Raw genomic sequence first — 26,458 nt, 5'->3', positions numbered from 1 at the left:
TCTGATTTGTGCGCTTCTCGCCTTTAGCCTACATGACAGAAAACAGATCCACTTTATGTGAATGAAAGATTTCGAGAGTGAACAATTATAAAATAATCACAACATATTGGTCCCTGCGATTGAATTATAACCAACCTGGGACTTTTTTTCTGCTGTCGAGTTGATTTTTTTTTTAATATTTACATAAACTGATCAAGTCACGACATTTTTGACTCAATTAACGAATAAAAGCTACAATCCTAAAGTTTTTACATTTACTGTATTTTGGCGCCCTCTATTGTTTGCAGTTAGTTATTACAGTAAGATCAGTTGTATGAGGGTAGGTTTCTGAAACAAAGTAACTTCTCTAAACAATTAAAATCACATGCAGATTTTGTGGGCAAGTTTTATTAAAGGGTTATTATTTTTGTGTTCTTGCAGAGGGTAGGAAAACTAAATTAAGCCTATTTTTGTTTTTGGGGATTCATGGATTATTTCACTTCTTAACAAATTAAATAATTTGCATTCTTTTTTGATTTTATTCTATTTTCTATGTTGACAGTGTTTCAATTTCACCAACAACCAAAAGCAGTTCAGGACCGAATTGTCGCACCCGGTGTTCCCTGAGGACTTTGGTAGCCTTTACCTCATGTAAATAAATACATAAATAAATACACATGCATGATATTCAGAAAGATTTGAAAATTAAAATTTACCGATGGGGGGGGGGGGGAATCAGTTTGACAAACACGCAGACATTTTTGTCCTTCATGGTGAAATCTTTATTAAATTCCCCCTCTAAACCCAGCACAGGTTATCACGTCATCACTCGCCAGTATTTCACACTCAGGAAGCGAAGCAGTGCGTGTTATAGTCATGTATTTCCCATTAATAATCTAGGAGGGGTTATTAGCCTGAGGTGGCATGCTGCTGTTGTAACTGTGGTGCTCTGTGATCACTTGAGAGGGACTTCAGTTTATATTTAATCCTCTCAGCTGCACACGCACACTTGCAGTAGTAGGGTGTGTGTGTGTGTGTGTGTGTGTGTGTGTGTGTGTGTATGTGAGTGTTTGTGGGCATGTGTGTGTTAGTAGTAGAATCCTCATGCAGCTATTTTTATAGATGAGACTCTTCGCAGGAAGACTGCAGTGTTGCTGCCATGTTGTAGCCTCCAATGCAAGTGAATAACTGCATTAGAATGAGCGTTTTTACACACCAAAGCGGCGATGTTTACCTCCACAGGTTCAACAGAAACAAACAGCCTTGTGAATGCTTGAAGCTGCACTACAAGGATGCAAAAGTGACATTTCCCCGATCTGCTTCCATGGAAGACTGTGGATCTGAAACCATCAGATATATTTAATGGTATTTTTAAGCGCCTCCGGTCAGATCTTTGCCCCAATGTCACAGAGCACCTTTGACTTTGACAGAGAACAACAGTTACAAGCTCGACTGGCCTCCAGATGTCAATTCAGCATCTTTCACAAAACAGGAACTGAATGGTGCAACATGCGTCGTCGTAGTTGTTGCCGGGTTTAGCGTAGCCAAATTCAGGTGGGGATATTGTTTAAGGTAGAAAAAAATTCATCTGTCTTGCTACATGGCTTCAGCTCGGAAAGCATTTCTTTACTCTCTGAATCCCCCAATAAACAATTCATGCTCTTTTTAGTTGTATGGGGGAAGTGAGGGAGGTGAGGTCACTAAAAGTCTTCATTAATTATGAGAGGAGTGTGTTTATGTGTGTGTGTGTGTGTGTGTGTGTGTGTTGGGGGGATTAAGTAAGTCTCTTTTAAAAGGAGAACATAGAAAAAAAAACAGTCTGGACCCCCACTGAACTAACATGCTCTCATTTTATCCTGTTTAACCATCTCAACCAGTTTATTAGTCTCATGCTAACTGTCTCACACACACTCACTCACACACTCATCAGGTATCTCCAAACCCGTGTCTTCCATAGAGGCTGGAGCTAGAAGGCATCTGGTGGGAGGAGGGTCTGTCTTGGAAGCTTGAGGTGGCCTTGGCCAATGATTTTCAGGTCAATCCAGCCAGCGTGGATGTGTTTTTAGTTTCCATGAAACCTGACTAATCTTCAACCAAGAGTAAAGCCAGCGTCAGAAGACCTCATATACCATCTATTTCAAAAACTGGGTAAACTGTCTCTTCATATCTTTCTGCTCCCCCTCCTGGTTTCTCTCTTCCCTCCTGATCCTCCCCTTCTCCTCTCCCTCTCTCTCGTCTTTCCCCCAGTTTTGAGGCACACAGGTAGTCTTGTGACGGGGAGTGGGACTGTCCCAGGGACTCCACTGACAAGCTCCGACTAGACAGGATGCTACTGAGGCTGGACTGGCGGGCACCTCTGGGCTGGGTCTCGATTTCCACACGAACTTCAATATTGGTTCCTTCCCTGTGGCCACAGCAGACACATAATAGCATCAATAGAAAGATGCAATCTATCGAAAGTAGTTTGAACTGCAGAGGTTTTTAGAAAAGATCTCTTAAAATAGTCAAAGCAAGTGATATCATCAAATTCAATTCTTCATTCGATTCTTCTTCCATAATGTCGAGGAAAAAAAAATCTTCTAGATCACAAAATATGATCAAGATGATTTCCAGAAGCTCAAAAAGACAGCTAATAGTTGAAGCCACATATTTTAGCTTGAAGCTAATGGCAGCTGACGGCAAATGGCAGCGAAACTGCCAAAAAAATGTTGATCTACTGAGCCTGCAGCTGGATAGAGAAGACGTGGGTTGTGCCAGATGATGTATTCAGGAATTTGATAACTGACATTTTTGTCCAGTTTTGCTGCACTTTTCTTCCAGTTGCTGTAGCTGTTGCAGTCAGCAGCTATTAGCTTCAAGATAAAGACATACGGCTGATTCTTTCCTCTTGCATTACTTCTTTGTAATGCAAGAGGAAAGAACATCTTTGTGAGCTCAAGACATCGATTACTGAGCCCCTGAAAGACAAAATGCACTTTTGGAGGAGCATCACTTTAAATCCCACCGATGGCCTTGAACAGTTCGTTCAAGATCACTTAATATTACTGGTGTGTGTGTGTGTAATAAAATCTTGATTAAAATTGGTGGGAAAATTACTTTTTTTGATATCCTACGGACAAAGTCCAGCTGAAACTGATGGGAATGACACTCGTGTTGCAAATGTTTCAACGTACAACAGCAAGTCTGACAATTTTGACCAGATGGTAGTGTAAAATAAAAAGTTTAATTCATCCCGAGCAGAACTTTTATGCACTTATATTTCCCATAAACCAACAATTATCAACCTGTTAGCCGCACTGGTGGAAACATCAGGGAATCACGATTGCAATTAGAGCTCATCTGGGAACCAGTAAAGCTTAATCCTGTCTAAAAGCACTAAGGATAAACAGACATAGGTGACGTTTACCTCAAGGGAATTGCTTGTGTGTCGTCTAGCTCGCTGTCAGGCACAATAACCACCTCGCAGTCTGACTGGTTGTCCTGCTGGGTGTATCCGTGGCGGTTTGTGGCTTCATCCAATCCCATATAGCTATCTAGCACTGGGGGTGTGGTGCTCGTACTTGGTAGGACACCCACTTCCTGTACACTGACTCTGACTTCCTGAACGCTGGTGTCGCTGAGTGTTGGGTTGCTCTGACCTGTCCAGTGGTCGCTGACTACATGAGAGAATAGAAGATCTATAAGAGAAGTGGAAACTTCATCAGATCAGGCCATCCTCCTCGATTGGAATAAAAAGACAATACGGTATTCAAGTTTTCACTGAGCTCTCAATAAAGCAGCAAATGAAAAAAAAAATCAACAAAACAACATGAAATTTAAAAAATGCCCAACAACAGAAGTGTGTACTCACAGCTAGCTAAATCCTCCAGCTGAATTTTGTGTGTTTCAGGGGGTTCACTCTGCGGTCGACACCAACCGTTCCTACAGAGCGACATGGGAACTACCCCATACACATAAGTCAGCATCAGTGGAACACCCACACCTGCCGGTAAACAGAAACGGATGAGACATTTTGATCAAAATATCTTAATAACCCACATTAGGTTACATTACTACAGTAAGGAATTGAAATCCAGTTGTAGAATTTAAAACAGAAACAAATACTTTATTCTTTGCGTGCCAAAAGTTGAAGTTTTTATTTGGCTTGCACGTGCAGAAGGGCTACGCTGAATACATCAAAATACATCATATCACATTCAGACGAGGCATTTTAAAAACATAAATGTACAACAGAAGCTCCATGTAAGGGATGCGGTGCTAAACAGTCATAGCAGGGTGGTTTAAAAGGCGGTTGTCCTTCATGATTTCGATCTTTTAAAGTAAGAAAAAAACAATGTTTCCGAGCAAAGTTGTTTTTTTTGCTCATGGGACTCTGTACCTTTGCCCTGAGTGCTGCAGCTGAGCGTGATGATGTAAAGGGTGACTGTGGTCCTGTAGGATTTTGCCACATCACTGTTAAAATGGTTTGCCATGGGGATAATTTTGCAAGGGACAATATGATAAAAATCTCTAACACTGCTGCAGAAAAGGCTAAAGCGGTGAGGTTATTTCTGCTATTACAGTATGCATCAGTCCTGACATGTATTAACAGGTAATCTGAGTAGTTTTTCGCAGATTGTGTAGTATTCCTTGTGAGTAGTGAACAATTTGAAAACGTTTAAGACTTACATATCTTCCAAAGAACTGTTAATGTATATTAGCATTCTGCTAACCCATATTTATACTGGTTTTCAATAATACGTGCTGTCCCTTTCAGTAAATTAATGTCATTCATTTCCTCATAATTCAACAAAATAACCACAAGAGGGAGCCCTTCCCACCCATAAACCTGGTACACACTGATCTAAAAAGCTATTCTTACCTCAGGACAGTAGCTGTACTGTATGCAACACTGCCCAGATTGCACGCCAGGAGACTTATTCTACTGTTTCTGCTCCTGAAGGCTATTCTGACTCCTGACTGTCAATCTTGCACGATTTAATAACAAATTGATCAAATTCATCATGTTTTTATATAGTACTAATTATGAACTATGTATGAATGTTTAAATCTATTTGATTTTGCGTTGATCTTACGCATCCTGTTTATATGTTTTTTTTTAATTAACAATGAGTCTAAAATATAGTTTCAGCTGTGCATAAAAACACAAGCAAAGTCATGTCTCAATTTAAAAGTTCCCGTTCTCCTCCCTCTCCTATATAACCTTCACTAAAGTACTTTCAACAGCTCCCCAAACCCGATGAGCCGCAGCCTCCCCGAACTGTGATTATGTAACCTGCGATTGAGATAAGAATTCGGGAACACAATGCACAGAGCACACCAAACAAAGGGACATCATTAACACAGCGGGCCAGGAACACTGGGGCGCTATTGGTTCAGCAACAGGGTGAAATCAGGACAAGAGGATGCCACCCAAACTGTGGCGGGGGGTTACAGAGAAAACACACACGGCAGGAAGAAAAGTGATACCAGTGGGAAGGGAAGTGGAGTGGAGACAGGGATGCAAGCACGACACGCAGGGGAGAGGATAAGAGTACAGTACGACTAAATATGTGTGTGTGTGTGTGTGTGTGTGTGTGTGTGTGTGTGTGTGTGTCAGTGCGTGCGTGCGTGCAATGGGGTGATGGTTGTGACACTGCAGAGGGATGATAAAAAGCTGTTAAAGCATTAAGGCTGCAGTTAGCATGAGTCATCAAAATGGTACGTTGCACTGTGTGTGTGCGTGAATGTGTGCATGATGATAAATTAAGAGGAATGTTTGCAAACAGAGACCTTGCATGTCAGTATTCATGTATTTCTTCGCCAGGTAATTAAAATGTATAATCTTGAGAACAATATAAGAGAAGACGCGCTCTCTCTCTCTCTTGCTCTCTGTCTCTCACTTTCTCTTTCTAATCAAGCCTCTTGCTCCTGTTAGCACATCAGCGGCTCCATCTACTACGCCTGTAATGTTACCCTCCAAAAACAGCCCCCACCTCAATGCAGCACGTGACCAGGATGGTGATACTCCACCCCAGCAAGTCCACTCTGAGTGTACATTCAGTCTTATATCACGATCGTTCAATCCTACGCGACTGCCAATGAGAGAGGGATGTTGTTTCCATCTGGTGTGGTTTTCCAGACTGGAAAATGGCCCTCGAATGTGACCTGGCGTTACACCCAGCCTCTGCAGGCTTCGACCACCTGTTCTGAGCTAACAAACACAACGCTAACGTTATAGATTGATGGTTGAATGGATGGAGAGCTGAAAAGAACTAAAGAAAGAATCTTTGGCTGACGTACTGTAAATATAGATTTTAAAGGTTGCTATTGGTTGCTCTAACGAAGTGAACACTTGGCCAAATCTTCTGTTTTTGTCCTGTTTGAATTACCAGCACCAGCACACCCTAATGTAGCTGGTTAAAACTGGACCTGGAATCAGACCAATCCAAGTGTAATTTTCAACAAAATTCAGTCCAATTCAGAGTCCACCATCTATCTGATATTAAATCAACATCTGGTGCAGAGAGAGAGAGAGAGAGAGAGAGAGAGAGAGAGAGAGAGAGAGAGAGAGAGAGAGAGAGAGAGAGAGAGAGAGAGAGAGAGAGAGAGAGAGAGAGAGAGAAGAGAGCTTTCACAAGGGGTTTTTCACTGTTTCACTATTTCCCATTGGCTGAAAAACACATTAAACATATTGTTTTTCTTTATTTTTTATTCGCACATGAACTCACAAGTGAATCCAACAATTAGCTACTAACAGCCTGATTTCTCTCCAAAGATGTTAAAATATCCTCTTGTGTGGCTGAAGGCATTATGACATTGTGAAGATGTCGGAATCTGGTTAGTTAAAGCAGCTATTATAGACTTGTAGTTAGTGTTGACTCTGGCGGCCCCTTTGGCCAGAAATGGAAGTGTTTACCAGAAAACTGCATAACTGATGAGTGCCACCAAGTGGTTCAAGAATTTACTTGCCAGGCTTGAGATCAAGCATTTGATTTGTAGGCAAATGAAAGAAGGACACGATGTTAAGTGAAATATGTAACGTTGTGATCGTAAAGTTGCTTTAGTACGGCTTTGGCAGGTGTAAAGTAAGAATACAGCTTAGCCTCTGTTACCCGTTTGTAATGTTTTTGTTTAGTTTGGTAGAGAAAACAACCCCTAAAATGGTTTTAAAGGCATCAAATGGAAATAGCGAATGTGCTAAATACTTAAAATCAACAAGTTGTTGGCATGGACCAAGCTTACATTACTTTTCATTAATTAATTTTTTAACAACCTGCTCATTTTGCACTTTGCTCACCGTTGCGCTCAGTCATTTTACTTACCCACAGTCACAGCTGCTATAACCGGCGACACAAACACTGACATCATCACCCCGCTCGCCACAGTCAAGTAATGCTTACTTCCTGAGATATTGTTTTTCTTACAGCGTCCATGGACCTGGAAAACAATAAATAAAACATGACACATATGTGAATACATAAAGAAGAGTTTTTCTGATACTGCTGAAAAATACAGGATCAGTATCGCCAAGTCCATGAATTCAATACGACAACATTTATTAGCCCCGAAACGGGATCCCGCTACTTCCCAGCTAGCTCAGTTACCTTTGAATACAGCATACGGGAAATCAATTATCTGCTGAACTAAGACTGTAGCCTACACAGGAAGTTGTGCTGCACTTCTGTTGTAGAGCAGTGAAGAGGAGTACACGATGAGCTATCATGTCAAATGAACAGGATATGTTTCGATCCAATTGTGGCATTTGAATCGAAAGACCTCTACAAACTTAAATCTGAGTAGGATTCACTGTAATTCCTGCACAGATTGAAGTTTACATCAGGTTTGGACTCTGCAGCACCTTTGCAAAGACATAGCCGGGAGGTTGTCCTGCAAAACACTGACGCTGGCAGACATGAAGGACTCATTAGAAAGTCATTCAAGATTTACTGAGATTTATTCATGAAGATTCTAAAGCGCTAGGGAAGAGTTAGTACACCCTCGGACAAGCTCTGCTGACCAGTATGTACCTTGCGGCCCATGTAGATTGGTATGCCCACAATGATGACTGGGATGGCAATGCCAGCTATAAGGGAGATGACCACCGGTGCTCCGAGCAACATGCCCACCTGCCACAGAACCTTGCGGGTTTGAGACCATGGCTTCTTCCCCCAGAATGTACATCCCGAGGGACTGAGACAGACAGGAGACACAAGAGAGGAGATCAGGCCGGACAGGGCAGAAACAAAGCTCGAGGCCTCAGTGTATATTGCAGGTTTTGGGTTTCATTTGTTTTTTGTGCGTTTAAGTGAAGACAAAGATCCCCAGAAAAAGACAGCAAAACCAGAGGCAGTAAGACTGAACTGTAAGAAAGAAATGAATCAATAAATCTTAAAAAAAATTATAGCTGCTTCTGTGTTTGCTGCCATTTATAGTCACCATTGTGCGAGTGCCTCTTCTCCTCCCTGCACTTTACACTGCAAGGGCGGAGCTGACACGTCAAACATGTGTGAAATGTGTGTCTTTGTGAAACAACCAAGAAAAAAAAAATGCAGTTCACACATGGAGCTCAATGTCAAAATTTAGAAGTGGAAATCCAATTCAAATCAATGCCATTAATCTACATTGTTTATTAAAAATGTGTTGTGTATTAAGATACATCGATATTAACTGGAATAGACTTTTCCATCCATCCATTTTCTATACCACTTATCAGTTAAGGGTCGTGGGTGGAGCCTATCCCTGCTGAGATTGGGTGAGAGGCAGGGTTCACCCTGGACGGGTCACCAGTCCGTCACAGGGCCATCAGGAACAATTAAGTCAAGTCAAATTTATTTGTATGGTGCCAAATCACAACAAAAGTTATCTCATGACACTTTGCAAGTAGAGCAGGTCCAGTACTACACTCCTTCAATGAATTTACACCCAACAGTTCTCCGTCTGCAAGCACATCCTGCAACAGTGGTGATGAAAACCTTCCTTTCAACAGGCAGGAACTTCAAGCAGATCCAGGCTCAATGGGGACGGCCTTCTGCTTTGACCGGTTGGGGGGAAAGAGCACAGGAGGGCGGGGCGGAGACAAATACAATTAGGGGCTCAGTATCTTGCTCAAGGACACTTCGACACGGTCGTTAGCGGAAGTGAGGATCGAACCAGCAACCTTTCGGTTGCTAGCCGGCCACGCTACCTCTGAGCCATGCTGCCCCCGGAAGAGATTTTTCTTTTTCATCAATGAACCACATATACGCATTCATGTATATATACACAAAGACATAAACATACTTTGCAGGTATTTGTTTTGCAGATTTTAAGACTTAAACGAAATTTTGATTTATTTTCCTAAAAGTCTTCTTAATTTTCAAACACCATGACTTTTCCATGCTTGTGAGGACCGCATCTGCACCCTTTGCTTTGAACTGCTCCATCTGCATCTCTAATTGAATCACCTTAAAATTGGAGTTTCACCCCCCCACCCCCCCACACACACATACACAAAACACATTCTGTATCCATATGAAAAGCCTCCTTATCTCTGTCACAGCGTCTTACAGAGCCTTAGCTAGCTTGTGCCTAGCTTGTGCCTAGCTTGGCTTGCGGTCTCATTGGTGCTAAACTCATCTCATCTGCAATACTATCCCACTTATATCACGTTTCTCTCACACGCTATGATTTTAGGGAGTACGGCGTCGCCTTTAAGTGTAACTGTACTGCAGCCTTTGGTGTTGACGTGTGATTCCACATGCAGTGAAAAGCTGATCTGTCTCAATCCAGCAGCAATTACCTTGTAAGAGCAGCGGTGACAATGGAAGCAGCACAAATAGCACCTCAAGGCTCAAAGCTTGTGTCTATATTACAGCCACAAATGTCACTAGTGGTGGTGGGGGGTTAAAAGCTTGACTGGGGTGAATTGTGGCGAGATTATAATGGTTGCACTCTGTTGATCTCGACTGGCAGATTTGCTGCGAGGTGCTAAAAGCTTTGCTCCACTACAGGACGTTTACAGTGAATTGCAGTGTGAAAAACAAGGATGATGGGTAGAGGAATGGAGGGTGAGACGAAAGAGGGGGAGACAGAAGAGGGAGAGACGGAAGAGGTGGAGAAACAGTGCAAATAAGGACGATTTGGCCGATGCAGATGAAGAAACTCTCTCTCGCAGCTGACTCATTCACACTGGCTCATTCACAGACGTGTAGAGAACACACAGCTTTAACAATGCATTACTCTTTAACAGACCTTTACAAGTGAAAATATCTGTTTTAATAAAGCTTTCAGACACTCTTGAGTTAAATATTCTTCGACATGGAGATATACAGGCAGATGGAATTCATGACAAGTCAGCAGTGACCCCCTTCCAAGGCTGGGGAAAAAAAAAAAAATCAATGGAAGCACAGACAAGCAGTTGAAGCGCGCAGCAGTGCAGCGTCTAACAGTGACCCACCGTACATGCAATGCTGACTGCTGCTGTTTTCATCTCCGGCTGAACGGTGCTTTAATGTTTTTAAGTAAAACAGAGCAAGGGCAGTTTAGTGAAGCTAATTAGTCATGAATGCATAAAATCAAAAAAATAGAGCAGTTAAGCAACTTTCATCATCTTAAAAAGTTCCCTTTGTTTTAAGCCTTGAAATCTGCTACTTTTATGCCGTGGCCCCCAAAGAACAAGAATTAATTGTTGTGTTATCAAATGAAATCAAGCTTCGCTATCCTGTATTAACATTTCTTTGTAATAGATATGATATGTAAAGTGCCCTGGTTTAACTTTGGTGCTATACAGCCAATCAAGCAGGGGTAGAATAATTGGAAGCACTCAGAGATGATAGAAGGTAAACTGCTAAGTGCTAACCATAACAGACTCCATATATTATTTTTGCTAATGCACATTAATTGATCAACACAGCAGTCGTCTAAGATGTGTGGGGGCTCCTGACAGTTGCAGTGATGGAGGCAACAGAACATTGAAAATAAAGAAATAAAATATAAAGAAATAAAAATACAGAAAAGAACATTATGAAGAACAGCCTAAATATGTGTCCATTCATTTATTTTCTACCGCTTATCCTGTTAAGAGTCGCACCGGGGTGGAGCCTATCCCAGCAGCCTTGGGTGAGAGGCGGGGTTCACCCTGGACGGGTCACCAGTCCATCGCAGGGCCAACACATAGAGACAGACAACCATTCACACTCACATTCATACCTACAGTCAATTTAGAGTATCAATCAGCCTCGTTCCCTCTTGATGTCTTTGGACTGTGCTCACCACTGCACCACAGTGCCACCCTAAATACGCGTGATTTGGTTAAAGATATGGCTGAGATACTGCAGTTTTGGGGCTTTTATTTACTTATTTATTAATTTTTTCAACAGTTTTTCCTTCTTTTCATGAGTCAGGAACTAATAAATGACCCAGAACACACTGTTTTTGTTTTGTTTTGTTTTGACGTCCAATGAAGTTATCTAAAACAGCAACACTTAGGCTAGCATGGCTAAATATGGAATGAAATAACGTGCTAATGATCCTCTATAGGCATCCAGAAACAAAACTTCAGACTTAAACCCACTGGTTTAAGGGCTTCACAGCACACCTTGAGGCCAAATGAAAAGGATGCTCAGTCCAGCTCCAGAACACCAACTGCCAGCTACATCAACACATCATAGCTGTCAGCGTAGAAGTAATTTTAGTTTCTAATCTCAGACTCAGATCACTTTTTCTGTGCAGCTTGACCTATGCGGTCCCTGGTACATTTATATTCTCTTGCTGCCTTTACTTTGCTCTGATCATCTTCTCTACTCTCTACACTCAGTGCATCACACCAGCTACACACAACAACACCATGGGTGTGTAGAAAGTACAGTATTCTATTATTTTCCATGGAGCTTAAAATGATAGTTTAGCATAAAATGCACATGCTGGTTAGATAGACTGGTATCCACTTCTGCCATCAAGCATTCGATCACCTCGTCAACCAGGATCGTTCGTTCTTCAGCTACAAATATCTACAGACAGCTTCACCGTCATCAGTTCATTTGTTTGTCTGCGGGCAGAATTGTGCAAAAACTATCGGCCAACTTCCATGACACTGGGTGGAGAGGTACAACACTGACCAAAGACACAACACATCCCATTCTGTAACAGACCTACTGAACATAATATAAATTGCACTGTTTTTACGCCGGCCTTTGTGGATTTTGACACTTGAAGTTTAACTTTTGATTCATATGTCTGTTTCGCCCAAGCTGAGCTTTAACTGCAGACAGCGACTGTGTGCGTTACCTGAGGTAGTGCACGTCGGTGATCTCCTGCATACACAGCCAACAGAACTGACAGGCACACACAGTGCAGTTCATACGGTTACAGCTGCCGTCATTGGTCTTCATGATGTAGGCACCGCAGCGAGGGCACGCTTTGATCTCCTCTGCATCTGCAACCACACGGTGAATATGAATGAGATGCAAATGTAATATTTATTCATTCATTTAGCTACCAAATGTTTTATCCCTAAATGTAACGTAGAAAACCTCTGACACTAGAGGGCGGAGCATGTTTCACTCGAATATTGCGTTTTGCTCTACGTCCTAAGATTTGGAGGTTTGGTTTACAAAATAGTGGCCGCACCTCCTCCGGGTTCTTCATTGAAGACGTACAACGTGGAGGCATCGTTGCTGCCGGAGGTGTGGCGGGCTCGCTGGCGGCGTGCCTGGTCACACGTCTGATTGGGGTGCCACAGTTGCCGACAGTGGTAGCAGAACTCGGTGTCGCATCCCTCACGGCCACAGCTCAGCTTTGGACACTCGGCACAGCCATACGCTATCACCGCATAGCTGGGGACAGACGTTTTTTTCAAGATATTACAAGTACAGTTTTTAAAGGAAATGGAATTTCAGGTGAGGGAAGAAACCCACCTACAGCTTGTGTTAAAACCTGAGCAATGTCAGTCAGACAAAAGGGGGAAAGGAACAAAATATATATTGTAGGAATATAGTCATGATCATAAATGCTGCTTTTAAATGTCTTTGAAAATGTTCCAGTGGACTACTGATCATGCTGATTTCTGATTTTCTCGCTAAAAGCCGCCTCAACAAGCATCACTGAGGTCTAGTTTGATAAGTGCTGGATTTGTGTACCCTAGATTCAATCACAGATTGTTCATTTCAGCGGCTGCACACAGTTTTGGTATCTGTGATAATGTCGCTCATCTACTCTTCTATCTCCATGTGTTGTTTCACTGCTCAGCCTGTATTGTTCATTGTTCACAAACAGCACATTTGTTGATTGCACAGCTCAGTGAATCATAAATTTAATCTGTGAGGTTTTTTTTTCTTCCCATCTAGAGTTACTCCAGTGAATACAGGGAGCTTGATACTGGCATAAATGTTGATATTCAAAAGTTTGCATAATTGACCATCGAACTCGAGAAACTAAGCCTGAGTGGCTCCCGTTCCTCCGGGCTCTTCTCTGCCGTGAAGAATTCTTTGAAAGACTCTACCTGCATTTTTCCTTAAGCAGCCCAGCTCGTCTTTGTTGTTGTTTTATCAAAATCAAACACGCTGAAGGCCACAAACACATAAGAGGATAATTAAGCCGCCGCCTGGATTCGACTTTGGTGTCAGACGAGATTTGAACCGACCGCGTTTGATCCTCCAGTCAAATACTTTGAGCTGAACAACAAAGCTGATCTTTCCAGTGTTTCCAGCGCGGACCTGCTCATGCATAAAATATTTTTTTTGCAATTAGTGAATACCTTTATCAAAGAAGCCAGATGTTAGTGGATGTTTTACATCTTAAACAAGCTGCCACATTTAATTACGCTGAGAAAGAGTGTCAGTCAGATCAAGCACCAAGGGAGGATATGTCTGTCAGAAGGATTACAGGACAACAACAAAAAAACCACCCATGCCGATTTTCAGCTTGATGGGGTCCTAGCATGGGTCAACGGCTTAAATTTTGGGACAGATCCGTTTAAAACCTAATGGACCCCCCCCCCACACACACACACACACACACACACACACACACAACAACAACAACAACAACAGCCAGAGATCAACCAGTAGCACCAGTGGCTATTCATCTCTGTCAGAAGTCACCTTATTTTCAAGCAGCGGGGCACTTCTGTTGTTGGCCCAGGGAACTTTTTCTTTTTAAGAAACAGCTTCGGTTTCAAATAAAGTGTTTGACACATAACATTTTATCATCTTTTTTAGGCCAGTGACCTTTGGTTAGACGACTTGAATGTGAAAATAACTTCTCTCGTATCAAGAAAACTCCACAGGGCACCTTTAATTCCACAGAACAGAAAATGTTAAGTCTGTGTGATGATTCCAAATCAAAGCGCTCCCAACTTTTAATGAACCCAATAATTTTATCTTTTTTTTTTTAAATGTATTTTACTCTTTTTAATGCTTTTTTTTATATGCATGCTGGTTTGATACAAGTTATTCTCAGCTGTTCTCCAGGAACATTCTAGAAACATTTTTCAAGTTGCAAGATCTTGGAGTTGGAGTTGTTATGTGACAGTAACAAAGGCGTGCAATGGTTCAGCCCGTTCAGACTCTGTGTGTTTGAAAAAATACTGACCTGAAACCACGTACAGCAAAAACATGACACACACATACAAGCATGTGGAGCACAACACCACACATTTGGCCACCGCACCTTCTCAAAGACGACATAATCTCCAGTTAAGTGTCTGTCACTACGACCTCGAGGACTTCGTGTAAGTTAAGAATGTGGGAGCACACAACCCAGACCTGCAAATGACTAGTTTACAAAGTGGGCCAAAACAGTTCAAAGGAGCTTTTCTATGGGAACACACTTACTTCTACGCTATATTTTGTTTGTTTTTTTCTTGTTTAAGCACAGCGGCAGACTGGCATATTGATTTATGCTCCGGTCATGAATCATGACCCGGCTGTGAGCGCTGACAGTCTGAGGGAGACAGACGGTCTAGTCCTGGTGCTTTTGGCCTATTCACTTGATATATACATACACAACATGCACACACACACACACACACACACACACAAATTCCCATCAGCAGCCCTATCTTGTTACCCATCCGTGAACATTAGGGTGATTCAGCAATAGATCAGTGTCCTGTACCACAGTAGAGAAACACGTCTGTTCTGAGTTAATGAACCTGGTGCTGCAGTGCCTTGTGGTGGAGAGCAAACAGCATCTCTGACTCGGAGTATAATTCCATGGAAGATTTATGATGAGGCCTTAGATCAATTCTGCATTGCTGTTGTGTTTTAAGAATCTCTGCACGGGAGCAACCCCCCCACCCCCCCCAAAAAAAAACAGTCCGCCGCGAATAATCAAAGGTATACCAGGCGTGCTACTTCTTCTTAAGTATCAGTGTCATACGCTAATAAATGTGCAATCCACTCTAAATGTATTACGTTTGAGGTGATTCTTTGAATAAATTTGCACAGGAATGAGCTGTAAATGTCTGATACAAGTTAGCATTTTTGTATGTCTGGTTCCCTCATCTTGAAATCAGTGGGGCTTTTTGGTTAAATGCCTACAGTAAGATCTGTGGTTAACACTCACTTAAAATGTTTGAACATTTAGTCCTAAGGCATAAAATACATCTGTGAATACCCTAAGCCTCAGAGAGAGACATTGAGGAAAAATGAAAAAGATGGTTAAAAAAAAAAACCCCAAAAAACAGAAACCATACTTTGCATACGAAGATAATATTTTGAGAGATCAAATAGAAGATATCGTATGGTCTGTAAAAAAATATTCGCAAGATCTCACAAAAAACATTTAGTGGATCTTCCACAGAGCACTATTTTACGTTCCACTCTCCATGTCGCCTCAGGGGCTCGGTTCACTTGGATCGACACACGTAAACCCGATGTAGGAATGACCCACGGGGATGCTAACTCCAAGAGTTGGCTTACAAAAAATACATAACCCCTGCAGCACTGGATTGGTCAACATTCAAAGATTTACATTGTTTACAGTAAACGGAAACATCATCATTCGCGCTGTTCCTGCTCTCTTCCATGATCTGAGAAATACATCGCTGCTATAAATCATTGGGATGCATAAAAAAACTCGAGACTGAGCCGTCATTTGATCTTTTTTTTTAAAGCTGAGTCAATCACTCGGATGCTGAAATCCTGCTCCAGACTTGTGTTTTACAACATAAATCTGGTGGTGGGATGACGAGAGATTGACAAGAGCTGTCATGTCGTGTTGTGTTTTCACTGGTAATTACAGTGAGCCGCTGCTGCGAGATGTCAAGAGAAGACATTGTTCTACAAGACAAAAGGAGCCATTATTTTGATCATTTACGCCTGGTTTTCTTTCATGGAACATGATCGGTCCTCAGTGTTATCAACTTCCTTATTTGCATAATTTATTGAGTTTTAAATTGATTGTTCTCTCATGTCCACACGCTCCAAATCAGTGAAAGTGTGGCACACATGAAGGTACAAGATGTGGGCCGCGAGGTCCATCCATCCATGCATTTTCTTCCACTTATCTTGTTAAGGGTTTTGGGGGGGGGGGGGGGGGGGGGCTGGAGCTTATCCCAGCAGCCTTCAAGCCAGAGGTGGGGTTCACCTTGGACAGATCGCCAGTCCATCACAGGGACAGAGAGACAACCATTCACTCTCACATTCACACCTACAGTCAATTTAGAGTATCAATCAGCCTCGTCCCCTCTTGATGTCTTTGGACTGTGGGAGGAAGCTGGAGTACCAGAGAGAACCCACACAGGAACAGGGAGAACATGGAGACTCACACAGAAAGATCCAGTGCTCAAGCCGGGGCTCGAACCCAGAACCTTCTTGCTGTGAGGCCACAGTGCTGACCGCTGCACCACCGTGCCGCCCGCGGCAACTTTTTTAATGAGCAATTTTCTAAAAGTAAGATATGATTGTGATAAAATATAGATGTAATTTAATATACTGTTATTGACTTCGATATTTTGCGTTTTATGTCATCGTTACAGTCATCATCTCAGCGTCAAACAGCCAGGATGTGGGTGTAACAAGGACTTTTTTTCTTTCAAAATTGTGTTTGCAGATGAATTGGTAATGAAATAAAACATTTGGGAGCAGCTGCTCTAAATTGTAGGAAAATTCAATTAAATATGTTCACGAGTGTGTAAATGATGATGGTGGGTGTGGTGATGGTGGTTCAGCGCTGATCACCTGCAGTCAGGCGCAGGACACCAGCGTGTATCTGGGTCAGCAGCCAGGAAACGCCTCAATTGGTACTCCTCAAATCTCTCCAGCAGAGCCCGGTCGTCCAATATGGCCCGGACATCTAGCGGCGCCAGCGTCTCAGGGCACTGCGGGCAGGCAATGCCCACGCGACTCTCTGATATCTCGATACGTAGGTACTGGCGGAGGCAGTCCGAGCATGTCCGGTGGGAACAGGAGGTGAGTCGTGGGAAGTGACAGCGTGGCTGACTTAGCAGGCACAGTGGGCACTCCTCCAGGTGTTCGTCCAATAGCTGATCCTGGCTTGAGGATGAGAGGGACAGAACGCCTGTGGATGCGCTGCAGACTCCTCCCACACATTCAGCTGCGGCAGCGCCATCCGCTGCCACCACCGCCGCCACCGCCGCCACCTCAGCGGCTGCTGCTGGTGGTCCTCCTCCTTCTCCTCTTTCTGCTCCAGAAACTCGTGATTCTCCAGCCTCTTCTGCAGTGAGGTTGACTTCCTGCGAATGATCACAGTGCGTTAAAATTGTTTACAGTTGACTTCTGCTGATATTCTGCTTGAGGAATCAAACAAAAGGTAGTAACATCAGTATAGGTTGGAATTGGCTGGTTTCTTGGCAACATCATTTCTAGAAATGACCAATTAATTAAATAAACACTCTAATGGGTTCAGGCTATAACAGCATGGGAGGAAGCAAGCAGCAGCGAATACATCTGAGGTTAATGATCGACAGCCTCCCTTCAGGTTCTCCCTCAGCTGCAAACCTATCAGAATCTTTAGCACATCAAAACTTATCCTCTCAGCTTTGATTTTCAAATTTGATCAAATATGCAATGACACATATGTGTTTTGTTTCCATTTCCTTACAAAAGATGCTTAAGGACTGATCTAAGAGGCATTTATATTGTATTGTATATTGTATATGTGCTGTAAAAAGTAGAAGCAGCTCATAGTAGACCAACTATGGGAGATTTTTACTTGAGTAATATTCATAAATAGCCAACAATTATGTAAAATGTATCCAAGACTTATAGCCAGCACTTTATAAATAATTACAAAGACTCACATAAACCCACCTGAAGGTGGGCTGAACAGGTATTAATCAGTATGACAAGGGCTGACATCCTCCCTCTCACCTGCTCTGGATGCTCGCTGGGTGTCAACGTGATGGCCACCTCCTCTTTTGGCCGGGCTTCCACGGGCTTCGACTCTGGTTTGGGCTTTCTGCTGAAGAAGTTGAGGAAGCTCAGGGGCCCCGTCTGCTGCTTGGGCCTCTTCATGGTGTAGAACTCGAGCAGGAGCCGCAGTAGAGGAGGGCAGACCAACGACCATGGGCAGGATCCTAGAAGAGAGTGTGTGTGTGTGTGTGTGTGTGTGTGTGTGTGTGTGTGTGTGTGTGTGTGTGTGTGTGTGTGTGAGTTTAAGTGTGTAACTGGGTGGGAGGGTAAGCACTGTGAGCTCTCACGGTTCGTGGAGCCGAGCGGCTGCTCTGCAGTTCCAGGGAGGAAGAGTAGGAGAGACGAAGATGCCGGGGAGGAGGTAATCCCTGCTGGAGGGAAACATCGCTAATTTGGATTCTTTCCAAAGCTTGGTCATGTGGTCTAAACTCCCTCTTCGATCTTCTTCTTCCCTCCCCGCTGCAGTTCCTTTGGTCTGAGCTACTCCTGAATGGGCAAAATTAGTCCGGCCCTCCTGTTTCTACAGTCAGCTGCCTCACAACCTGGAAGAGAAATTACAGGCAAGATGAAATCAAAATGAATCAGAGCTGATGCTTTGTTCTATTATTTGATTATACGAAACAGAAAAAAAAAGAACAAAAACATCTCTTTTTTTTTTTTTACAGCCAAAGATATAAAAGGTAGCACAAACATGAATCTATTCATTCTATCAATTTATCCTGGCCGCGTCAAACAAGACGCTAACGTTTCAGTTGGTCAGCTAGCCGATGACTTTGGTTGAGCAGCACAACTTAGAACATAAGGAAGGCGCGTCCTCTTTAAGAAAAATCCCCTTTCAGCAGTATTGCGTCATTATTTAGTCACGGTAGGTTGTAGGGCTGGACAACAATTCATTTCATCAATGGTAAAATCTGTAGAATATTCACACAATTTACTAATGAATCTTTTAGTCGGTAAAAAGTTCAGAAAATCCTCTAAATCGGTGTTGTTGTTTTTTTGGTGAATCCAATAGCACAACATCCAAAAACTTTAATTTCTGTCATAAATGACAAACAACTTTAAGACTGGATTCAGTAAATATTTGACTTTTTTGCTTGAAAAAAAACAAAAAAAACCCACTGAATCCGAATAGTGATCCTCAAACTAGAAGGCGATCAGCTGATCTACCAATCCATTATTACTTCTAGTATATTTGTCTAACTTTGGATGTCTGAACTAATTTAAAGTTTTTATATAATAAAGTTAGTTAAGGTTTTGTTTGTCAAACATTTTAAGAGTTTTGGTAACTTTGGCAATTCATTACACTGCACATTACTTTTATTATATTTTTCATCAATTACTCATTCAACGGAAAATTAATTAGCGGCTAATTTCATCATTTATTCGCGATCGCAGGTTCTTGAACAAGAACATTTAATGCTGGTCTTTGTTATCATGCCATGCAAGGTTATAGTCAGCTTTTTCTTCCCAAATTTTCCATTTCTATATAAATGAAGAGTCAAATTTTGATAAAATAAGGGATAATAAGGGGGGGGGCAGCTGAGTTAAAAAAAAAGTATATAGATGAACATTTAGTGGCACATTGCTTTTTATTGAATTGATAAATTAAACCACTGTTTGTTTCAAGTAACTATTTTCTGTGTTTTGTTCCATTTTTACTTGGAAAAAAATGTTGGAAAACCCTTGTGTGAACCCACTGTGCATGAATATAGATGTTATCCATGAATTCCTCCCCTCTGGCTGAAAATCAGAGCTCTATTATTGAGGCAAAAATAGAAAACAGGAGTTTCACAGAAAAACATAAAGGGATTGTGTCATTTGTGTGTGTGTGTGTGTGTGTGTGTGAGGATTTTGTTAGTAAACAGAATGTGGCGTGACAAAATGACATTTACTCAAAGCCTAAGCAGATACAATACCAGGAACTCGTATTAAAATCTGACCTTTCGGCATCACAAAAATAGCAATTTCAGAAACAAGCGATGTTAGTTTACTCCCTGATTCTGGATTTCCAATCCCCCGAGAGTTCTTCCTATCAAACAAAACAACAAAGAGGGAAACAGGATTTGGAAGTCTGCCCGTCACATGGCCTCATATATGAGCAATAGGGTCACGACCATAAGACACAAAGAGCAGATGGATGAGAGACTGGTGACTGAAAGGATTTGTGGGGGGGCAGGAGAGGGGCAGTGATAGACAGCACCAGCGACTCATTCTGTCTCCATCGGGCAGCAGCGAGCTTTCATAATCAGGCCCCAAGAGCAAAGAGAGCACGAGGTGATTCATGCATCCCCGGACCAATTAAAATAGCTAGCTTCCATACCGGCGCTACGTCGGACGAAACCGCGAATACGGCGGGAAAAATGATGATTACTGCACCACTTGAACATCTAAGACAGCTTCATGTTTTCTAAGAGCTGAATTACAGTTCACTTCATGATCTGTTTCGGCTACACAGCTGGACGCTTAATTATTCGTTTAAGCCACACACCAAAACAAAACAACAACAAAAAAATAGAATATATACCACCAATCTGCCATCCTTTCGTCCTCCACAAGTCTGAAAGGTTTTGAGTGTGTGTGTGTGTGTGGGGGGGGGGGGGGGGGGGGTTAATGTAACACTGTGCAATAAGGAAACATTAATTACAGTTAATTAATGCTTAGTCTAATCTAGCATCGGATCTACACCGGAACTTACTGGGTTCTTCTTTGGCTCATGCTACACTGCTCCACCAAGTACAGGGAAAACTGGCCAAGTGTTTTTTTTTCCAGTAATCCTGCTCACACCCTTAAAAAAAAAAAAATCAGCAGCAAAACTACAACTTGGTCAAAAGTGTTCAACATAAAGGGAGAAACACTGGGATTTCAAGTTTTTTTTTTTTGTCTGAGTCACTTTTCAAAAATCCAGGCTAACACGTGATCAGGTGATTCATTTTAAAAGAACCCTGATAACTATTAAACCATCTGGAAAAAAAAAAATCTACAGACTCACAGTAATTCAACAATTTCAAGACTTTTCCATGCTTTTGAGGCAAAATTTCATGGCCGTCCATCCTCTTAAAACATCTCTGTACAACCGAAACTAAAATCAACATTAAAATTCACCATTATTTCTTGCGAGTTGATTAAAAAAAAACGAACCGATAGAGTTTTTTCTCAGTTTTTCTTAACTGAATCACTTACACTCAAACTTTCCTCAACCCTGCTAAACAGTAAAGAAACGATGAGGTAAGGAGGCGAAGAGATAAAAGGAGACGCTCCTTTCTTTAATGTCGTCTACAAGGAGGCTCAAGGGAATGTAGTTAACAACGTAAGGGATGGACACAGAAGCTGGATAGGGAGCACACAAGTTTACAGCCTAATGCTTAATGGTTTTCTCATGAATGTGGTGTGTGTGTGTGTGTGTGTGTGTGTGTGTGTGTGTGTGTGCGCGTGTGCGAAGCATACAGTAAAACGCTTCTGAGAGACCTCCCTCCTTTGATGTCTCATACCTCATTGACTTTCTAGAGAATTCTAGGCCACAGAGCAAGAACAATCCGATAATTCGCCTTTAGCAGAATTCCAATTCTTGAAGGGGATTATGGAGAATTACAAGACGAATACAAAATCCATCCTAGAACTTTCTTTTCTGTGCCAGACGGCGAACAACTCAATCACTCAGTTGTCAACTTTATTGTGATGTAACTATAACTATTCATCAAGTTAACTGTAATATTCATACAGAATTAGCGTGAATATCAAAACCAGCGCGAAAGTTAAATTCAGGCCGCGTGGGACGAATTCTCGGAAAAGGCAACCTTAACTTTTGTCTGTGGTGTATTTCCAGCTGGGTTTAAAATTTGCAACAAACGAATGTCTCCTAAAACTTAATCTTTTTCATTTTAATAATACCAAATTTACATCAAGACATTTTTTGCGGTTCCTTACGCATTTAATAACCTCACTACTGATTCGATTTTTTTTGCATCTGGCCACACTAATTAGCACCTGTTGTTTCACCCAGAGGGCCTCACCTGGCACTGACTGTTAGAACAGTGTTTGCCAATCCCAGTTGTGAAACCTAGAAAAAGACGGGCCGAAACGCTGGGAATAAAAGATTGAGACTGAGTGTTCTTTCGTGGTTCCTTACTGTACATAGACCATGAAGTCATTCGCACTGTAATTCAAGGTACAGTCACGGCAAAAACACCAAACCAAATAAAACCCTGCAGGCTATTTTGCTCATGCTGACATCAGCAAGATGGAGGCGTGACCTTGTGACCTGCTAACGAACCTTCCAAATGCCTTTAGAGCCGCTAAACGAAGTAGTGACCATGAATAACTCCACTTCTGTGTACTAAGCTAAAAACAAGGCCTGCCAACACACTTCTCAGTGTTCATTCATAGCAGGAACCTCATTTTTAATTCATTTCTAACAAGCAAGGGAGAACTGGCCCTAAGCATCAACAGAATTCGTTACATAATGAACAAAGTCTTCGGCTGGAGTCTCCTTACATTCTGATGTGACGCAGCCCGCTGATTCACAATCGTCAAACAGCGAAAGCAAAATGCACATGTGGGCATGCACAAGGAAAGTTAGCAGGTCAAAGTTTTAACCAGGCAAACAGAGGTCAGTTTGGACAGCAGTATGCCTGCGAGGAAAGAAGTTGTTAAATTCTTTTGTGGCTCTGGAGGGAGCTCGACAAATTCTGAGTAACACAACTGTTATGATGTTTCGTAAAGCAGACCCATGTATCAACATTCAGGAGTATCATACTGTGTACATTTACTTTAAAAAAAAGGACTGACGTGGCCATGTTCTTCTCATTCCAGGTGGGAGGTAGAATGCTGCGTCTTGTAAAAACATATGGGAATATGACCAAAAAATAAGTTATTGTCTTTGCCCCACTGACCAGCAACTGGAAAAACACAATGGATTGTAAAAATTCTGAGGGACTGATGATGTAACTCCAGCGTTCAGCAACTTCTTAGCTAACATTCGTTTTCTTTATCCCACGATACAGCAAAAGCTAATGTTCCGTGATATCGTACTCAGTGGAACATGTATTTCTGTGTAATTCTTATCCATCTGAAGCTTATTTATACAAAAAAAATCCTAATTTTACATATAAATCACTTTATATGCTTAACTTCTAACAGGGATATATTGCGTGCCCCCCCCCCCCCCCCAAAAAAAAAAAATCTGGGGGTTTTAATTTATAAGATGTACCCGGGGTTAAGATTCCATTAAATCATGCTATGCATTGTGGGAAATAGACTAAAACCTTTGATATGGGGTTCCAATTTTGCTTATAAAATGCTGTCTCTTGTGACTACATGGAAAAGCACTGCTGCAGAATCGCCACTAAGAAGCTCATCTAGGATACTGGAGGTACTGAATAATTTGAATCAACCATTGAGCTCCAAGCGCTGCTTTGACATTAATTCATCTTGAGCTGCAGACAAATTTGAGGGAGAGAAGTTAAAAAAACTGAAACTTTGAACTTTGTAGGAGTGATGACGTGCACAGATAGCTGGCACTGTGTCACGAGAAAATCAGACCCCAAAAAAATAAAAATAAAAATCTAACAGATAATACAGCTTAGCAGGTAGGTTGGAAATATAAGGGGGTGACAACGAACTACCTTTATCTGACTGATGCCGTCTTGTAACCACAGTAATTATGACCACACGTTAAAAGAAAAACACAACGGCGATAAAAGGGGAGAAAAATCTGTATACGGAGGTGGAGGGAGCGGAGGATAGATGGGCAGGACGCTCACGTTGAGGCTACTGAACGAAGAATTGTTTTCTCATGGGGCATTTGGATACTGTTCGTGGTTTTTGTGCCGAAATGTTACCACGGTATGCTAAAAATATGTTGTACAAGAAGGCCAGAAAAAAAGCAAGACAGCTGTATGTGTTGGAGGACTTGTTGCAATACTCCTAAGCCTTTACAGTGTTCCTTAGATCTGGTAATTGAGTAAATGTGTTACAAATCTACTGCATTGCACTATTTAAGGTTAGAAGAGATTGTAGCTGATGCCACAAAAGGCATGGTTGTGGATGTAGCCTATAGTATCACAATCTGCCTCTTGATGAGAGATGAAATGACAATGACAGATGGGATTATTACACAACCAGCAGCAGCAGCCCCAAAGCAGTTCCCCCCTCCCTTGAAATGCCAAACAAGGACGTGAGCCACTTTTTTTCTTCTTCTTGTTCTTTGCATGAAAACCGCATCACCTCCTCAGTTCAAAGATATTTTCAAGAAGGTGACACTTGTTAACAAGCTGTTGCTATGCTATCACAGGATGGAAAAGAGGTAGGAAGGTCATTTCTCAGCCCGATGCTGAGTTCTGCTTTGGTGGAGCCTGGGAAACCTGATGATACACCCTATTAAATATCTGTTCACTGGACAGAATCCCACAGCAGCAATGCGGGTTTCAGAGGCAGGAGGGTGACCTCAGCCTGCCCACACACACACACACACACACACACACACACACACACACACACTCCTCTGCTCAGCGGCATCCCTCACCAAAATAATTCTGTTTTTGTACCATGTGCTGCTCAATACCGTGACCTACAGCACAGCAGCCGACTTTATGGAGCTGATCTCCTTCATAGGGTGCGCTTTATGTCTTTATAAGCCACTGTTTATTCAATTCTACATCCTGACTTTAAAGTCAACATGAGCACAGACAGGCCTATGGGGATGGAAGCAAAATTTGAAAGAAAAAAAAGAAGAAAAAAAAAAAGAAATGGGCTAATCAAATGTAGCCTTGACTAACCTTCACACTTACTTCAAAATCACTTGACACACATGCCATTTAAAGAAAGAGGGATCTGCCCAGGGCATCATTGCAGGGAGTGGCATGTTTAATAGGCTACGTGTTCCTCTTCACCTCCACATCCACGTATTCCTCAAAGACACACGCATTACCGATTTAAACCCCCCAATGTTGAAAAGTCTGCCTCGGAAGCCAATATAACACACATAGAAATTGTGTTACGTAAACGGTATCTTACCTCTCTGTGTGCGGCGTCTTCTCTTTGCAGCGTAGAATCAACAACTGGCTCCTCCCCTGGAGGACCAACACACAAATCCCCCCGCGTCCTCCTCTTGTCTCTTCTGCTCCACGGAAAAACTGTCCGACCGTCTGAGCTGCTGAGACAGAGACTCGGGTCTGGTCCAGTGCAGGAGGGGGTCGAGGAGAGGATTTCCGCGGCGAGGAGGACTGCCTTCCCCCGGTACAGACTGGTGATGGTTTTGCTTTGTAGCCGCCGGCCTGAGGGGAGGCTCACTGCAGTGACATGAACCAATAGGATGACGCAGAAGCCCAGGATCTCCTATTCATAAATGCCCAGTCTCACATAAACACACGCGTCACTTGTTTCTTTATTATTACGTGGCTCGGTCAACCAAACGTGGCGAACAATAACATTAGATTCGACATCTCGGAAGTGAAGGATGAAATATGAGAATCGTTCACTCTGAATTCATTACAAACAAAAACAGATGAAGCGATTCTAAACACCAATAAACAAACAGCAGTTTGATTCATACTTCCCGGATTGTTTTAAAAAAAAAATACTATGAAGTACACTAAGCCCATATCCCACGGAATTCACAAAATTCTATCCTTTTAATTACTTTTTTTTCCATTCACAGGTGTAAGTACGTGATCCTCCTGTCACGTGAAAAAAAAAACATTCTGCAGTACAAAAAAAAAATGCAACAAATAATAAAGTGCTCATATTCCAAGGAAGTTACGGTTCTGTCTGTTGCGTCTTCAGTCTGGGGTCTTGAATGGACTCTGAGGGTACAGTTTGAGTTCAACTGGCAAATACAGTATGTGGTTGATTTTATCTCACGCGCATTGAAATATTCAATAAATGTCGTGATCCACGGAGCTAAAAAAAAATCTGCTTGAATAAAAGACTTAATAAGAACAAAAAGAGACGTAATAAATTAAGATATATTATCAAAGACTACAACTACAATGCTTCAATGCGAAAGACCAACCGGAAATTACTACCGGAAACGGAAATGCCAAACAAAACGGAAGAGAACCCGTTTGCGTCAAGCTGCATTCCCCTAGACACAATAAAACGGCCAGTATGCTCTTTAGAATTTCAGACTAAAACCAAGCAACAACATT

The 26,458-nt window shown here is 42.1% G+C and overlaps 1 protein-coding gene across 1 annotated transcript; it reads right to left on the bottom strand.

Moving 5' to 3' along the window:
- Positions 1 to 748: 748 nt before the first annotated feature.
- Positions 749 to 25,723, bottom strand: LOC147243046 (E3 ubiquitin-protein ligase RNF19A). The gene is made up of 10 exons (XM_086188810.1): positions 25,326 to 25,723; positions 18,273 to 18,856; positions 17,121 to 17,635; positions 12,568 to 12,773; positions 12,226 to 12,373; positions 7,989 to 8,151; positions 7,284 to 7,398; positions 3,830 to 3,961; positions 3,386 to 3,656; positions 749 to 2,383 (listed from the first exon to the last, which is right to left on the bottom strand). The coding sequence occupies exons 2-10, from the start codon at positions 18,414 to 18,416 to the stop codon at positions 2,101 to 2,103; spliced, it is 1,977 nt and encodes a 658-aa protein (XP_086044936.1). The 5' UTR covers positions 18,417 to 18,856; positions 25,326 to 25,723; the 3' UTR covers positions 749 to 2,100.
- Between the last annotated feature and the right edge of the window lie 735 nt (positions 25,724 to 26,458).

The sequence above is a fragment of the Aulostomus chinensis genome, chromosome 20 (genome assembly GCF_037954235.1).
Source record: "Aulostomus chinensis isolate RoL2024-O1b breed Wild chromosome 20, RoL_Achi_v1.0, whole genome shotgun sequence".
Taxonomy (NCBI): Eukaryota; Metazoa; Chordata; class Actinopteri; order Syngnathiformes; family Aulostomidae; genus Aulostomus; species Aulostomus chinensis.
The sequence above is the reverse complement of the archived record's forward strand: the minus strand, read 5'-3'. Positions and strand labels throughout refer to the sequence as shown.